We start from the raw sequence: 16,842 nt of genomic DNA, 5'->3' as shown, positions 1-16,842 counted from the left end.
AAACCCAGTGCTACAGAAGCTCCAAAGGATACATCCCTTGGAAAGGAAAGGCCGTAGAAGATGGGTTACATTTGTGGGCGATTTAGAAGACTGGCCCTACGCAGAGGTCTGTAAGCAGCTACAGGCGGCCTATGCCCAGCAGCAGTGAAGGGCTTAGGAAGAAGACGACTTAAGAATGTGGCAGGTGCAGCCCACAAGTGTCACCACGCCTTTTGATGCTTACATAGGTAGCATGCCTACATGGTTCAGCAGAACTATACACAGTCATCATAGAACAAACAAGAGCAACAAAGTGACAGCATAACAAGTCACTTCCTCATTCTCCCACCCACACAACAGTCAGCCCTCCAACCGAAGGACAGCCCACTTCCAGGCCCCAGACTTGCAGACAAAGAGCCTCCAACCTCCAGACTTGCAGACCTAGAGACCAGCCCTACCTGTGCACTACCTACATTACTGTCAGTGTGTAGGGGATCCAAATTTGCAACTACTTGCGTATTCACAAGTATGTGTATGAAAAGCATACCTGCAGCATTATCACAGGCAAGAAGCACCAGAGAAGTAGCTAAATAATGCACAGTTTCTACATTAAACAATGAGGAAAAGAGACGGAGAGGAGAGGGAGTGAGGGAAAGAGGGTCAGCTAGCGGAAAGGGAGATTAAAGCGGGAGAGGATGGAAAGAGTCAAGCATTGTAGAAATGGGAAGGTTATGGTGCAAAAGGAGGAGTTCGGGCAGGGGCGGGGGGGTTGGTGTTGGAGAGGATGGAGTAGGAAAGGGATAGTGAATGAATTGTCTGTTTCATTCCTAACTTTCCCAAGTTCTGGTGAAAGGTCATTGACTCCAAACACCCTTTTCCACTGATGCTCCCTGTGCAGCAGAGTAGTTCTGCCAGCTTCCACTGAGTTAAGCCTTGGGATGAGTGTTTAGGAGAGGCAGGTTTGAATTGTCTTGGTCTGAATTTCAGGCACAGAGTTCCACGGTGGGAGAGAGATCATCACACAGGAATACGCCAAGGTCTGGTCAGAGCGCTTCTCCGGACAGGAAAGGGGATCCAGCCTATGGGATCCCAGATCATCAGGACATGGCGGTCAGGGAGTGGATTCATGATCCCTGTATCTTCAGGTCATGGAAGACGATCCAGGCTGTGGTATCCCTGAATCTCTAGGACGTGGGAGAGGGTCCAGTCAGGAATTGTTGGGTGTCCAGGACACGGGAGGGGATCGGGTCTGCGGGATCCATGATGACATGGGAAAGTTAGATACTTTATTGATCCCAAAGGAAATTACAGTGTCACAGTAGCGTTACAAGTGCACAGATATACAAGAATTAGAAAATAAATTAGAAAGAATTTAAAAAATTTAAAAGGTTCCAATCTGCAGATTTGCAGGACAACCTCACACGCTCTACAAGATGCGCTGAGCTGATTGGTTGTGTTCTACACTACTATTGGCCGAAGCTCTTGTTATTCTTTGACGTATTGTGGATACGCCCTCTGGCCAATGATTGGCTGATTGATTCGACTCTGCGAATGGTCTTCTGCAAATGGTGGACTCGTCCTCGCCTCCTGGATCAACCATTGGCCAAACTGCTGAGGGTGGGAGGTGTTTTGCGATCCGATTGGTGAACGTCGCCCCGCACCGTAAAACGTGACCTCGAAGAATGTCGCGAGATCCGTCGGGAAATTAGAAGAGGCCTGAAGAGAGAAAAGGTAGGAATGAGGGAGGTGGAAAGAGAAGGAATGAAGAAGTGTGTGGGGGCAGGGGAGAAGAGAATGGGGAGGAAAGTGGAGAGACGGAGAAACGGAGTGGGATGGAGAGGGGGTTTGGGGGAAGGCGGACAGGGGTCGTGTCGTGAGTGAAGGGAGAGGAGTCGGGGTGAAGGGGAGGGGATGGGGAGAGGGGTCAGGGATGGAGGGGATGGGGAGAGGGGTCGGGGGTGAAGAGGGAGGGGATGGGGAGAGGGTCAGAGGTGAAGGGGAGGGGATGGGGAGAGGGGTTGGGATGAAAGGGAGGGGATGGGGAGAGGGGTCGGGGGTGAGGAGGGAGGGGATGGGGAGAGGGGTCAGGTGAAGGGGAGGGGATGGGGAGAGGGGTCGGGGGTGAAGAGGGAGGGGATGGGGAGAGGGGTCAGGTGAAGGGGAGGAGATGGGGAGAGGGGTCAGGGTGACGAGGGAGGGATTGGGGAGAGGGATCAGAGGTGGAGGAGATGGGGAGAGGGTCGGAAGGGATGGGGAAGAGGGGTCGGGGTGAAGGGGATGGGGAGAGGGATCGGGGGTGAAGACGGAGGAGATGGGTTGAAGGGGAGGGGAGGAAATGGGGAGAGGGGTAGGGGTGAAGAGGGAGGAGATGGGGAGAGGGGTCGGGGTGAAGAGGGAGGGGTTGGGGAGAGGGGTCAGAGGTGGAGGAGAGGGGTCGGGGTGAAGAGGGAGGAGTTGGGGAGAGGGGTCGGGGTGGAGGGAGGAGATGGGGAGAGGGGTCGGGGTGAAGAGGGAGGGGTTGGGGAGAGGGGTCAGAGGTGGAGGAGATGGGGAGAGGGTCGGAAGGGATGGGGAGAGGGGTCAGGGTGAAGGGGAGGGGATGGGGAGAGGGAGGGGTTGGGGAGAGGGATCAGAGGTGGAAGAGATGGAGAGAGGGTCAGAAGGGATGGGGAGAGGGGTCGGGGTGAAGAGGGAGGGGTTGGGGAGGGGGTCAGAGGTTGGGGAGAGGGGTCAGGGTGAAGGGGATGGGGAGAGGGGTCAGAGGGAATGGGGAGAAGGGTTGTGAAGAGGGAGGGGATGGGGAGAAGGGTTGTGAAGAGGGAGGGGATGGGGAGAGGGGTCAGAGGGGGAGGGGATGGGGAGAGGGTCAGAGGTGAAGGGGAGGGGATGGGGAGAGGGAGGGGTTGGGGAGAGGGATCAGAGGTGGAGGAGATGGAGAGAGGGTCAGAAGGGATGGGGAGAGGGGTCGGGGTGAAGAGGGAGGGGTTGGGGAGGGGGTCAGAGGTTGGGGAGAGGGGTCAGGGTGAAGGGGATGGGGAGAGGGGTCAGAGGGGGAGGGGATGGGGAGAGGGTCAGAGGTGAAGGGGAGGGGATGGGGAGAGTGGTTGGGATGAAAGGGAGGGGATGGGGAGAGGGGTCGGGGTGAAGAGGGAGGGGGTCAGAGGTTGGGGAGAGGGGTCAGAGGGGATGGGGAGAAGGGTTGTGAAGAGGAGGGGATGGGGAGAGGGGTCAGAGGGGGAGGGGAGGGGATGGGGAGAGGAGGGGGAGGGGAGGGGATGGGGAGAGGGGTCGGGGTGAAGAGGTTGGGGAGAGGGTCAGAGGTGAAGGGGAGGGGATGGGGAGAGGGTCAGAGGTGAAGGGGAGGGGATGGGGAGAGGGTCAGAGGTGAAGGGGAGGGTGTGGGGAGAGTGGTCGGGGTGAAGAGGTTGGGGAGAGGGTCAGAGGTGAAGGGGAGGGGATGGGGAGAGGGTCAGAGGTGAAGGGGAGGGTGTGGGGAGAGTGGTTGGGATGAAAGGGAGGGGATGGGGAGAGGGGTCGGGGTGAAGGGGCAGGGATGGGGAGAGGGGTCGGGGTGAAGAGGTTGGGGAGAGGGTCAGAGGTGAAGGGGAGGGGATGGGGAGAGGGTCAGAGGTGAAGGGGAGGGTGTGGGGAGAGTGGTTGGGATGAAAGGGAGGGGATGGGGAGAGGGGTCGGGGTGAAGGGGCAGGGATGGGGAGAGGGGTCGGGGTGAAGAGGTTGGGGAGAGGGTCAGAGGTGAAGGGGAAGGGATGGGGAGAGGGGTCGGGGTGAAGAGGTTGGGGAGAGGGTCAGATGTGAAGGGGAGGGGAGAGGGTCAGAGGTGAAGGGGAGGGGATGGGGAGAGGGATCGGGGTGAAGGGGAGGGGATGGGGAGAGGGATCGGGGTGAAGGGGAGGGGATGGGGAGAGGGTCAGAGGTGAAGGGGAGGGTATGGGGAGAGTGGTTGGGATGAAAGGGAGGGGATGGGGAGAGGGGTCGGGATGAAGAGGGAGGGGATGGGGAGAGGGGTCGGGGTGAAGGGAAGGGGTTGGGGAGAGGGATCGGGGTGAAGGGGAGGGGATGGGGAGAGGGTCAGAGGTGAAGGGGAGGGTATGGGGAGAGTGGTTGGGATGAAAGGGAGGGGATGGGGAGAGGGGTCGGGATGAAGAGGGAGGGGATGGGGAGAGGGGTCGGGGTGAAGGGGTTGGGGAGAGGGATCGGGGTGAAGGGGAGGGGATGGGGAGAGGGATCAGGGTGAAGAGGGAGGGGATGGGCAGAGTGGTTGGGATGAAAGGGAGGGGATGGGGCGAGGGGTCAGAGGTGAAGGGGAGGGGATGGGGAGAGGGGTCGGGTTGAAGAGGGAGGGGATGGGGTGAGGGGTCGGGGGAGGGGATGGGGAGAGGGGTCAGGTTGAAGAGGGAGGGGATGGGGAGAGGGGTCGGGGGAGGGGATGGGGAGAGGGGTCGGGTTGAAGAGGGAGGGGATGGGGAGAGGGGTCAGAGGTGAAGGGGAGGGGATGGGGACAGGGGTTGGGATGAAAAGGAGGGGATAGGGAGAGGGGTCAGGGTGAAGGGGGAGAGGATGGGGAGAGGGGTCAGGGTGAAGGGGGAGAGGGGTCAAAGGTGAAAGGGAGGCGACGGGGATGTGAGTGAAGGGAGAGGGGTCAGGGGCAGGGGAGGAGATGGGTACGGGGGGTCGGGTGTGAAGGGGAGGGGAAATAGGTGGGGGGAGAGGAGAGAGGGTGGGGAAGGAGGGGAAGTGGAAATGAAGTTGTGGCAGGATATTAGTGATGGCTTGGGGTACAAGATGGTGGCAGGTCACCACCAGGTCTGACTGCCCTTTGGTGCCCCCAGGGCAGACTGGCGGTGGGGTCCGATCCTGGCAGCTGGTGACTGGGCCTGCGGGGCCAGGCTGGAGCCTGGGACCGGCCGGGCCCTGCGGGAAAGCGGAGGATGTGCCCTGCGGCTGGGAGGCTGAGAACGGCGCTGCTGGTCATGGTGTCGGTGCTGCAGTATGGGCAGGGCAAGGCCGGGGAGTGCAAGGGCCACCGGCAACTCTTACAGCAGCCGGGCCTGGTGTCTGACGGCAGCGGCAACTACTCTGTCAATGGCAACTGCGAGTGGCTGATCCTGGGTGAGCTCTCGGCGCGGGGGGGAGGGGGACTGGGTGATGGTGTGAGTGGGCAGGAGTCACCAAAGAGAGAGAGAGTGGGGGAGGGAGGAGACCCCAGGAGTGGGAAGTGGGGGGGACGGGGGTGATGCTGAAACTCCAGGGAAAGGAGTAGAACAGTGGCATGTGGAGACCTCAAGTGAGGGAGTGGTTGGGTTTGGATGGGGGAAGTAGACACCATTGAATGAGTGGGTGAGAGTGAGGAGGGGAATCCAGGTAGTGAGTGGATTGGAGGAAAGCAGACCCTGGGGTGGTGAGGGGTTTACGAGAATCGGGGACTGTGAGGTGGGCTGCGGGGGAGAGGACAGTGACTCTAGGACTGCGTACTCTATGCCGGTGTAACCCTGTGTTGCAGCCCCCGACAGTAGGTTCCACATCGTGCTGACCTTCACGTCTCTGGCCACCGAGTGCACCTACGACTACCTCTTTGTCTACGATGGCGAGTCCTACGGCAGCCCCCTCCTGGCCAGCCTCAGTGGGAACACGCTCCCTGAGCCCATCGAAGCTCGTTCGGGGAAGGTCAGTGTCTGCGGTGGGGGCGGCGGGGATCGCGTCTGACCGCGCGGCGGCTGTGGCAGTTGGCGTCTGCGTGTGCCGCAGTGACTGGCGTTGTGAGGGGGATTGGGCTGCAAGCGTACTGGCGCAGTGGGTTGTGTGGCGGGATCAGAGTGCGCAAGGTTAGGAGGTGTTGGCCAGAATGGTGGCAACATGTGTTTGATCGTGGTGTAGAGACACTGGGAATATGAGGGCGGTAACTGCGAGTTGGAGTGATTTATCAAACTCTTCCTGGTCTTAAACAGGAACTCTGTGGAAAATGTCTTGCGTTGTTGGAATCTTTGACTGTTGTCACAATTTGTTCTGCTTCTGTCTTTGGCTCCTGGCACTCAGCTTGTTTCAGTTCCTGTGTTTCCCCTTTAGTTATGTTGGTTTCCAGATGTTCCTCAATGTTACTTGAACTTTGCTTCCTTTCCGCCTCAGCTACATTCGTCATAGTGTTGGCAGTCACTGATCTTTAACCTTTTCTTTAGTCCCTATGTGTGCTCATGACGTTGATGTGAGGAACATTAGTTTTGCCACTGTTTCTGAAGCCTTTCTAGAATCTTGTGTGGTACATTTGGCCCTCCTTATCTGCGAAGGTCCACTGCATTGAGACAGGTTGAATAAGGGACTTGAACATCCGTGTTTTTTGGTATCCGCGAGGGGTCCCGGAACCAATCCCTCGCGGATAAGGAGGGCCGACTCTACACTCGACAGTATTCAGCCGTTCTTCGGTTGCTGCTTCCTGAAAATGCTCACATTTGTTTCCGCCAAATTGCTGACATCTGATCCTCTTCAGAGTCCTGGGTGGGTCTCTTCTGTTGTGGATTTTGTATGCCGCAGTGCACGTCCCCTACATACTCCTGACCTCTGCACATGAACAAATTTTCAGAACATTAAATTCAAAGGTCCAATGTACATTTCTACACAGTTGTGTTCTGACAAATGGCAAATCTAGATTTGACTGACCCTCTGCTTGTTTCCCCTGCCCCCACCCACCGTTACTAATTGTTCTTCCAAGTCAGTCTAGGATGCTTTTGGAGCTGGTTATTGTGAAGGTATGAATACAACGGTATTGATTTTTGTATGTATTCAACTTAATGGGCAAAATTGATTTAGCGTCATTTGTGAGGTTGCTGCTGGGGTTTGGAAGTATTTCTCAGACCTGACTGTATGCCTCAGAATTCAAGCAGAGCGAGGAGGGGTGGATCGTTTTGTCTCCTCAACCCTCCTCAGTAGTCACGTTGGGCCAAAGGTTCATTTTATTATCAAAGTCTGTAAGCAGAATGCATCTCTGAGATTTTGTCTTCTCCAGAGAGCCATGTGTAAGACATGGAAAGAAGACATTACCCCCCCCCCCCCCCCCCACCCCGGCATGCAAAAAAACCTCCCCAACCCCTCCCTTGCACAAAAACTAACACATCGCTCACCTGGACATGGCAGCTAAAACATCAAATCCCTGAGCTCCAAACAAAAAAGCACCAATAACGTCAAACCCCCAATCCCTTGTACACAAAAATCTAACAGCCAGAGCCACTCTTTTACCTCGGTGCCACTTTACAGCACTAATTCCCTTTAGACCTCCGATAGTCGGAGTCATAAAGACAGACAAAATGGAAACAGGCCCTTCGGCCCAACATGTTGCCCAACTTGCAGGCTCCCTCCGCCCGTGTCTGCCTCCAAACCTCCCCATCACTATATTGGATGGCTTTTAAATGTTGTTAATGTTCAGTCACTGTTTCTGAATCGGGTTCATTGTCACGGACGTTAAATTTGTGGCTTTGTGGCAGCAGTACAGAGCAAAGGCGTAAAATGACCATAATCTAAATAAATGCAAAACAAGTGGGTTCATGGATGAATCAGAAATCTGTTAGTGGAGGGGGAAAGAAATGTTCCTAAGTCATCGTGGCTTTTCAGTCTCCTGTACCACCTTCTGATCTGGCCACATATTCCAAATATCCACCACCCTTTGTGTGAAGAAGCCAAAATTATACTGGGAATCCAGGTCCAAAATTTCCTGAAAGTGGCATCACAGGTATGTAGATACGGTGCTGTAAAAAACATTCACTCCCCTTGGAAGTTTTCATGTTCTATTGTTTTACAACAATCACAGTGGATTTAATTTGAAGAAGCACTGTCGACGTTTCGGGCCGAGATCCTTCGTCAGGACTAACTGAAAGAACAGATAGTAAGAGATTTGAAAGTAGGGGGGATGGAGGAAATCCGAAATGATAGGAGAAGACCAGAGGGGGTGGGGTGAAGCTAAGAGCTGGAAAGGTGATCAGCAAAAGGGATACAGAGCCGGAGAAGGGTAAGGATCATCGGATGGGAGGCCTAGGGAGAAAGCAAGGGGGAGGGGAGCACCAGAGTGGAATGGAGAACAGGCAAAGAGTGATGGGCAGAGACAGAAAAAAGGGGGAGTGGGGGGAAAATAAATAAATCAGGGACGACTTATCTACTGATATCTACTATAAGCCTACTGACTCTCACAGCTACCTGGACTATTCCTCTTCCCACCCTGTCTCTTGCAAAAAGGCTATCCCCTTCTCACAATTCCTCCATCTCCGCCGCATCTGCTCTTAGGATGAGGCTTTTCATTCCAGGACGAAGGAGATGTCTTCCTTTTTTAAACAAAGGGGTTTCCCTTCCTCCACCATCAACTCTGCTCTCAAATGCATCTTTCCCATTTCCTGCACATCTGCCCTCACCCCATCTGCCCGCCACCCCCACTCGGGATAGGGTTCCCCTTGTCCTCACCTACTATCCCACCAGCCTCCGGGTCCAACATATAATTCTCCGTAACTTCCAACGGGATCCCACTATCAAGCACATCTTTCCCTCCCCCCCCCCCCCCCCCCCCCCCCCCCACTCTTTCTGCTTTCCACAGGGATTGCTCTCTACATGACTCCCTTGTCCATTTGTTCCCCCCATCCCTTTCCACCGATCTCCCTCCTGGCACTTATCCTTGTAAGCGGAACAAGTGCTACACCTGCCCTTACCCTTCCTCCCTCACCACCATTCAGGGCCCCAGACAGTCCTTCCAGGTGAGGCGACACTTCACCTGTGAGTCGGCTGGTGTGGGATACTGCATCCGGTGCTCCCGGTGTGGCCTTTTATATATCGGTAAGACCCGACACAGACTGGGAGACTGTTTCGCTGAACACCTACGCTCTGTCTGCCAGAGAAAGCAGGATCTCACAGTGGCCACACATTTTAATTCCACGTCCCATTCCCATTCTGATATGTCTATCCATGGCCTCCACTACTGTCAAGATGAAACCACACTCAGGTTGGAGGAACAACACCTTATATTCCGTCTGGGTAGCCTCCAACCTGATGGCGTGAACATTGATTTCTTTAACTTCCGTTAATGCCCCTCCTCCCCTTTACACCCCATCCCTGATTTATTTACTTTTCCCTCTCCCCCTTTTTTTTCTCTCTCTGCCCATCACTCTGCCTGTTCTCCATCTCCCTCTGGTGCTCCCCTCCCCCTTTCTTTCTCCCTAGGCCTCCCGTCCCATGATCCTTTCCCTTCTCCAGCTCGGTATCCCTTTTGCCAATAACTTTTCCGGCTCTCAGCTTCACCCCACCCCCTCCAGTCTTCTCCTATCATTTCGCATTTTCCCCCTCCCCCTCCCACTTTCAAATCTCTTACTACCTTTCCTTTCAGTTAGTCCTGACGAAGGGTCTCAGCCCGAAACGTCAACAGTGCTTCGCCGTATAGATGCTGCCTGGCCTGCTGTGTTCCACCAGCATTTTGTGTGTCTTGCTTGAATTTCCAGCATCTGCAGATTTCCTCGTGTTTGGGATTTAATTTGGCGCTTTTTTTTTGACACTGAACAAAAGAAAAAAGACTTCCTTGTCAAAGTGAAAACAGATCTCTACAAAGTGATCTAAATTAATTACAAATATTAAAATATCAAATGAGCACATATCTACATGCATTGTTGCCGTAGAAAAGCAACATTCATCGCCAAAGATCCTCACCACCCAGGCCAGGCTCTTTTCTCGCTGCTGCCATCAGGTAGAAGGTACAAGAGCCTCAGGACTCACACCACCAGGTTCAAGAACATTTACTACTCCTCAACCATCAGGCTCAAGAACAAGATGGGTTAACTACACTTAAGGACCCTTTTATCTTCTTATTTCATTCTCATTATTTATTACTATTTATTTCTTAACTGCATTTGCACAGTTTGTTGATACTTTACAGTTCCTGATGTTTACAGTTTACAGATCCTGTTTACAGTTACTGTTCTATAGATTTGCTAAGTAAGCCTGAAGAGAAAGAATCTCAGGATTGTATGTGGTGACACATACGTGCGCTGTTAATAAATTTTACTTTTTCAGGATGTATGTTGTATACATTTCTCTGACATTAAATTTGACCTTTGAACGTTTGAATTTTGATTTTGTGGAATCTGAGGGGCAACTTCACTCGAGGGTGGTGCGAGTGTGGAACAAGGTACCTGTGAAGTGGTAGATGCAGGTTCAGTTGCAATATTTAAGAGATGTTTGTGTAGGCATATGGATGGGCGAGGTTTGGAGGGATAGGGGATGGGGCAGAAGGCCAGGTAGGACGGGCTTGATGGGTTAAAGGCTGTCGTGCTCAATCACTCCAGTAATCTATTGGTTTCCCTACTCTTTTAACCTAATCTCCCATTTTTTTGCATTTCCAGTCACTCCTTAACTCATTTAAGTTAAAGACCAGTTCCCACTGAGTTGACCTGTGCTCAGAGTTCTAGCAGGTGGTAATCCCTCTCCCCTTGCACAGAAATTGTTAATTAAAAATCCCATTACATCTGAGAAGGTGTGTGGAAGTTCATTCATTGCTGCATTACCTACTCCCTTCTCCGGTGTTGGGTGGAAGATTACTTAGAGTGCTGGACTTTATTTCTGCTTATACCCCCGCAAACTTCCAATTCAGTCTTACGGTGTTAATAAGCACGACCGGGTGAATTTAATGGGAGTGAGAGAACCGGGTTCCTGGGGTATGGGTGGAGGGAGCAAGGCGACTGGAGTCATGCTGAGGAAGTGGGGTTCCTTCACCTGGTGAGCCAGAGGGATTCGGATGGTCAGAGTTTGACTGTTACATTCAGAGTTCGCGAGTGTAATGAGTCTTACAGAATGACACTAGCACTGTCGGTGTAGAACGATTCAAAGTTTATTGAGTGACCAGTTAAGTATAATATTCATCTAGATAGATGCGCACAGCTAGGGCTTCGTATGCATCAGCACATCCGTCCTTTTGTCCGGCCCACATCCCAGAGGTGAAGCCTCACTCCCCACTCCTCACTCGGGGGGTTGGGGGGGGGGTGGGGTAGTTCACTCCTCGTGGTTAGATGGTTACATGTTCAAAGTCGCGTACCTGGTGGTCTGTCTGCAGATGGTTTTTGGTCACTGCGAGACCCTACGGATCTGTCCCAGCTGTGCACGTGGCAGTCTATTTGAAATCTATATGCTCTTCCTAAAACCCCCTGTGCAGCTGTCTTGTTCTCTCCCTCTGGTTGCCTCTGTGCTCAATCCATTCCTCAAATCCTCGCCCCCACCTTGTCATAATGACCACTTGTCCCCCTGCAGAGTTCAACCCCCCCCCCCAAGTACCCATTTTGGGGAATTGACATAACCCACCCCACCGAATCTCCAGCTGAATTATCTCAAACGTTTATTACTGAGTCCTCACTGAGCATTGAAATGTCCTGGTGGAATGGGCGGTGGAGCAGCCCCTCTCCTCTTCTCCCCCACCGGTCTTAGCGACACTTTAAACCCGCCACCCCCAGCACTCTGTGGGAAATGCTGGTCACCCCAGCTGAAGGTGGGTGGCCTGTGGCTCGCTCTGAGATCGTGGTGCCGACCCCTTGCTCTCCTCCTCACCCCCCTCTCCCCCTCACTCCCCGCAGATGTTGCTCCACCTCTTCAGTGATGCCAACTACAACCTTGAGGGCTTCAACGCCAGCTTCATCTTCACGCTCTGCCCGATGGGTTGCTCGGGGCACGGGCAGTGCGAGGTCAGTGGCACTTGTGCCTGTCACCCGGGCTGGGGTGGAGCCGACTGCAGCATCCAGGACTGCACCGAACACTGCGGGCGGCACGGTTACTGCGTCACGGTGAGTCCCTGTCATCTGATTTGTTATTTTGTGGCAGCAGGGCAATGCAATATATAAAGCAGTACTCTGCACTGTGTATCTGTTGACATTTGCTGGAGTCTTCAGTGACGTACTGTACCAGATCTCCTCAGCCACCGAATGAAGTGTAGTCACTGGGGCAGGTCACCTTCCTGAGTGGCCAGCTGGCCGACGGACACTCTTGTCAGCGGCAGAGCCTTCTGCCCGAGTGTTCCTCCACCAGAGGCCTATGGGGTCTGCTGGGGGAGCTGGATGAGGGGAGATTTCCAGTGGTGGAAGATGTGGTGTCCAGCTGCGTAAGGGATGAGAGGGGTTTACTGCAGTAATGCTGGTGGGGGCGCTGGTATGAGATGTGTCTAGCTGTGTAAAGGGTGGTGGGCGGTTTACTGTGGTAAGGTAGCGTTGCAGGGGCTGGTGGGGGCGCTGGTATGAGATGTGTATAGCTGTGTAAAGGGTGGTGGGCTGGTATGAGATGTGGTATTCACCAGTATAGCGAGGTGGGCGGTTTACTGTGGTAAGGTAGCGTTGCAGAGGGGGCAGGGGAAGGTGTGGCATCCTCTACTGTAAAGGGTGGTGGGGCCTGAACCTACGGGCAGATGATGTGGGCACTTAGAACATAAAACAGTACAGCCTTTTGGCCCATTTTGTTGTGCTGATCTTTACAAACCTACTCTATGATTGAGCTAAACCGACTCTCTAACGCAGGCCAAGTGCCATTATCTTTCTTCTCTCTATGTGCCTGTTTAAGACTCTTAAAAGTCCCTAATGCATCTTCTTCTACCACTTACCCCAACAATACTTTCCAGACACTTACCACTCTGTGTGTGTTTAAACATTTTTTTAAAAAAAAGCTGCAGTACCTCTGGCACCTCATCTAAACTTTCCTTCACTCACCTTTAAAAAATGTCCCCTGGTGTTGGTCGTTGCCGCACCAGTAAATCTTGCTGGCTGTCCACTCTGTTCATGCCTTGTATAATCTTTTGCCCCTCGATCAAGTTGCCTCCCTCCTCCTTTGCTTCAAAGAGAGAAGCCTAGCTCGCTCAGCCTTGTTTGAACTGGAATTGGTCTGGGCTGATGCATTGGATTCCAGTTGTACACAGCACATTGTACCGATTACCCATCTACACTAATCTCAGGTGATCAGTGTGTCCATCAACCCCTCAGGAATTCTGTTCCAGATTCCAACTCCTCCCCCTGCCCACATGGAAAAATTCTTCCCCATATTCCGACAAGACCTCTTGCCCTTTGATGTGAACGCCCCTCCCCTTGGCAGAGGAGTCTTTCACTATCTAAGCTATCAATGCTTGGGTTCCTTGTCAGCTCTGGGGAGAACAGACCCAGCCCTCTCTGGTCTCTCCTCATAACTGAAACCCTCCATTCCAGGCAATCTCCCATGTGTCTTCTCCATTGCAATCAAGTCCTTCCTGTGGTGTTGTAGGTGACCACGGTACTTTCTAGCTGTCTGGTTTTACACTCAGTTGTTGAGAGCGCCCTCTTCTTTGTGGTGGCGTGTTGGGGAGGAAGCATTAAGAAGAAGGACGCCTCACGTCTTAATAAGCTGATAAGGAAGGCGGGCTCTGTCGTGGGCAAAGTACTGGAGAGTTTAACATCGGTAGCTGAGCGAAGGGCGCTGAGTAGGCTACGGTCAATTATGGAAAACCCTGAACATCCTCTACATAGCACCATCCAGAGGCAGAGAAGCAGTTTCAGCGACAGGTTACTGTCGATGCAATGCTCCTCAGACAGGATGAAGAGGTCAATACTCCCCAATGCCATTAGGCTTTACAATTCAACTGCCAGGACTTAAGAACTTTTTTAAAGCTATTATTAATGCTTTCTGAGTTAGTGATTTAGATGCATATCATATTATTACTGAGTTAAGTATTGTATGTAATGAGTTTTTGCTACAACAAGTGTATGGGACATTGGAAAAAATGTTGAATTTCCCCATGGGGATGAATAAAGTATCTATCTATCTATCTATCATATCCCTGCTCTTGTGTTCTGTGCCCTGGCTAATGAAGACAAAACCCGAGCCACACTGTTTCTCTGCTACCACCTTTGAGGTTCCTTGACTTTGCAGACCAGGGTCCCTCTGTTCCTCTGTACGCCTCATGTCCTACCAGCCACTCTGTAATACCTTATGCTTAACAGAATTATATTCCACCTGCCATTTCCCTGCCCATTTAACCAATTGATCAGAGGTCCAAGACCCACCGTCCACAAAGGTGATCTTCCTGCAGCAATGTGGAGGACGTGTATAAACAGCAACAAGAGTTCCAGCCACTTCGTTCACAAAACAACCTTCAGTAGTGACCTCACCAGGTGAATTTCCCACCCACTTCCTCAAACATCACCATGTCCTACTGGTAAACTGGATGAAGTCTGGTATTGGAAGGGAATGGGATCATAAAATGTCCTTGGATTCTTGTAGAGAGGGAGAATGTAAAGAAATGAAGTGTGTTTCTTACATTCATTGATGGGATTAGTTTGGGATTGACACAGGGCTGTGGTGATGGGATTAGTTTGGGATTGACACTGTGGTGATGGGATTAGTTTGGGATTGGCACAGGGCTGTGGTGATGGGATTAGTTTGGGATTGACACAGGGCTGTGGTGATGGGATTAGTTTGGGATTGACACAAGGCTGTGGTGATGGGATTAGTTTGGGATTGACACAGGGCTGTGGTGATGGGATTAGTTTGGGATTGACACAGGGCTGTGGTGATGGGATTAGTTTGGGATTGACACAGGGCTGTGGTGATGGGATTAGTTTGGGATTGACACAGGGCTGTGGTGATGGGATTAGTTTGGGATTGACACAAGGCTGTGGTGATGGGATTAGTTTGGGATTGACACAAGGCTGTGGTGATGGGATTAGTTTGGGATTGACACAGGGCTGTGGTGATGGGATTAGTTTGGGGTTGACACAGGGCTGTGGTGATGGGATTAGTTTGAGATTGACACTGTGGTGATGGGATTAGTTTGAGATTGACACTGTGGTGATGGGATTAGTTTGGGATTGACACAGGGCTGTGGTGATGGGATTAGTTTGGGATTGACACTGTGGTGATGGGATTAGTTTGGGATTGACACTGTGGTGATGGGATTAGTTTGGGATTGACACTTTGGTGATGGGATTAGTTTGGGATTGACACAGGGCTGTGGTGATGGGATTAGTTTGGGATTGACACAGGGCTGTGGTGATGGGATTAGTTTGGGATTGGCACGGCTGTGGTGATGGGATTAGTTTGAGATTGACACTGTGGTGATGGGATTAGTTTGGGATTGACACTGTGGTGATGGGATTAGTTTGGGATTGACACAGGGCTGTGGTGATGGGATTAGTTTGAGATTGACACTGTGGTGATGGGATTAGTTTGGGATTGACACTGTGGTGATGGGATTAGTTTGAGATTGACACTGTGGTGATGGGATTAGTTTGGGATTGACACTGTGGTGATGGGATTAGTTTGGGATTGACACAGGGCTGTGGTGATGGGATTAGTTTGTGTGAACTGTTAATGTGTAACATATTTTTTTCTCTCTGACTGATAAAGGGTCAGCTCTGCCATTGCCAGCCAGGGTTCATCGGTCACAGCTGTGACCTGTCCCTGAATGACAACCAGAGTGCCGGCAGTTGGTACAACATCAGCAGGTCTGACCCTGAATTCGTGGGACGCACGGCTGCTGCTGGGACCTTCCTCAACACCACCAACTCCTTCTACATATTCGGTGGTACGTTCTCTCGTACATCTGCTCATTCCTCCCCGCAGCCACACTGTCTGACTGACCCCGGGACACACCTGGTCTGTTAGCATATTTATGATGTTTTCCTTTCCGTGTGCATCAAACTAAAACATTGTCATCCTTGTCCGGAAGGGACTCCTGGGGAGAGAGTAGAACAGAGGGACTTTGGGGTATTGGTACTTGGTTCCCTGAAAATGGTGTCATAGTTAGAAGAAGCAAGTTGGCAAGGAAGAGTTTTGGCATGCTGGCCTTCATTAGTTAGAACATTGAGTACAGAAGTTAGAGTCGAGGATTGGTGACAAGATAGCTCCATTTCAGGCAGACATTCTGCAAGATAGCCAACAGATACCTCTGAATTTCAATATCACAGAACACTGTCGCACCGGGGCAAGCCTGGACACCAGTCCCGGCTGGGATATGTTGCAACGTGAGGAAGCAGAAGGGTGATAGGCGAGCCAGGATCCATGCTGGGCCAAACCCCTGCTGCCACGCACCTTCCTTGCAAGCGCCTGATCGATCGCTGACGAAATGGCTAAAATCAGACTGAGATTTACCATACAAAGGAATTCACTCAACCGTTGCAAAATCATCTTCACTGAAACCTGGTGTCCCCACCTGGAATATCTCCTTCTAAAGCGCAGACCTTTCCATCTGCTGAGAGAATTCACAGTGGTTGTATTCCAGCACAAACCAACACTAAGCCAGCATTGACAACTGTATCACGTTGGTAGGAGCAACTGCCGTCCCATCCTGATGGCACCGTCCTTGTAGCCAGTGATTTCAATCAAGCCAACCTGAAGACAGTATTCCCCACATTTTGCTGGAATGTGAAATGCCCCACAGGGGGCAACTTACACTGGACCAGATTTACTGATCCATGCCCTCATCTGGACCTGTCTGACCAGCTGTCTTTATTTCTAACACCAGCCTACAGGCCCGGCGATGCCCAATTCACAGGTCAGTGAGGAGCTGACTCACGGCTTCAGGACTGCCTCGAGTGCACAGAGTGGAACAGCTTGCATGTCAAGCAATGCATGATCTAGAGGGATGTACGGGACTATATCAAATACTGTGTAGAGTCCACACAGTAAACGATGTCACCAGCAATAAGAACACGTGTGTATTCCCGAATCAGAAGCCATAGATGCACAACAAAGTCCGGGCTTGGGAAGCTGCTTACAGATCCAGTGACACTGCAGCACGCAGCCAAGATAGGTCCAGCCTTAAAAGGGGCAGTAAAGCCGCCAAGTACAGATGCAAACAACAGATAGAAACACCTTTCAATA

At 52.2% G+C, this 16,842-nt stretch overlaps 1 protein-coding gene across 1 annotated transcript in view; it reads left to right on the top strand.

Annotated features, from left to right (window-relative positions):
* The first annotated feature begins 1,614 nt into the window (after window positions 1-1,614).
* megf8 (multiple EGF-like-domains 8) overlaps window positions 1,615-16,842 on the top strand; it is a 179,892-nt gene continuing 164,664 nt past the window's right edge. Inside the window, 5 exon segments of the mRNA XM_073046496.1 lie at window positions 1,615-1,710; window positions 4,830-5,109; window positions 5,501-5,664; window positions 11,583-11,789; window positions 15,367-15,544. Of these exon segments, the coding sequence (XP_072902597.1) occupies window positions 4,929-5,109; window positions 5,501-5,664; window positions 11,583-11,789; window positions 15,367-15,544 (730 nt within the window). The 5' untranslated portion in view covers window positions 1,615-1,710; window positions 4,830-4,928.

Source organism: Hemitrygon akajei, chromosome 1 (genome assembly GCF_048418815.1).
Source record: "Hemitrygon akajei chromosome 1, sHemAka1.3, whole genome shotgun sequence".
NCBI classification, from domain to species: domain Eukaryota; kingdom Metazoa; phylum Chordata; class Chondrichthyes; order Myliobatiformes; family Dasyatidae; genus Hemitrygon; species Hemitrygon akajei.
The sequence above is the reverse complement of the archived record's forward strand: the minus strand, read 5'-3'. Positions and strand labels throughout refer to the sequence as shown.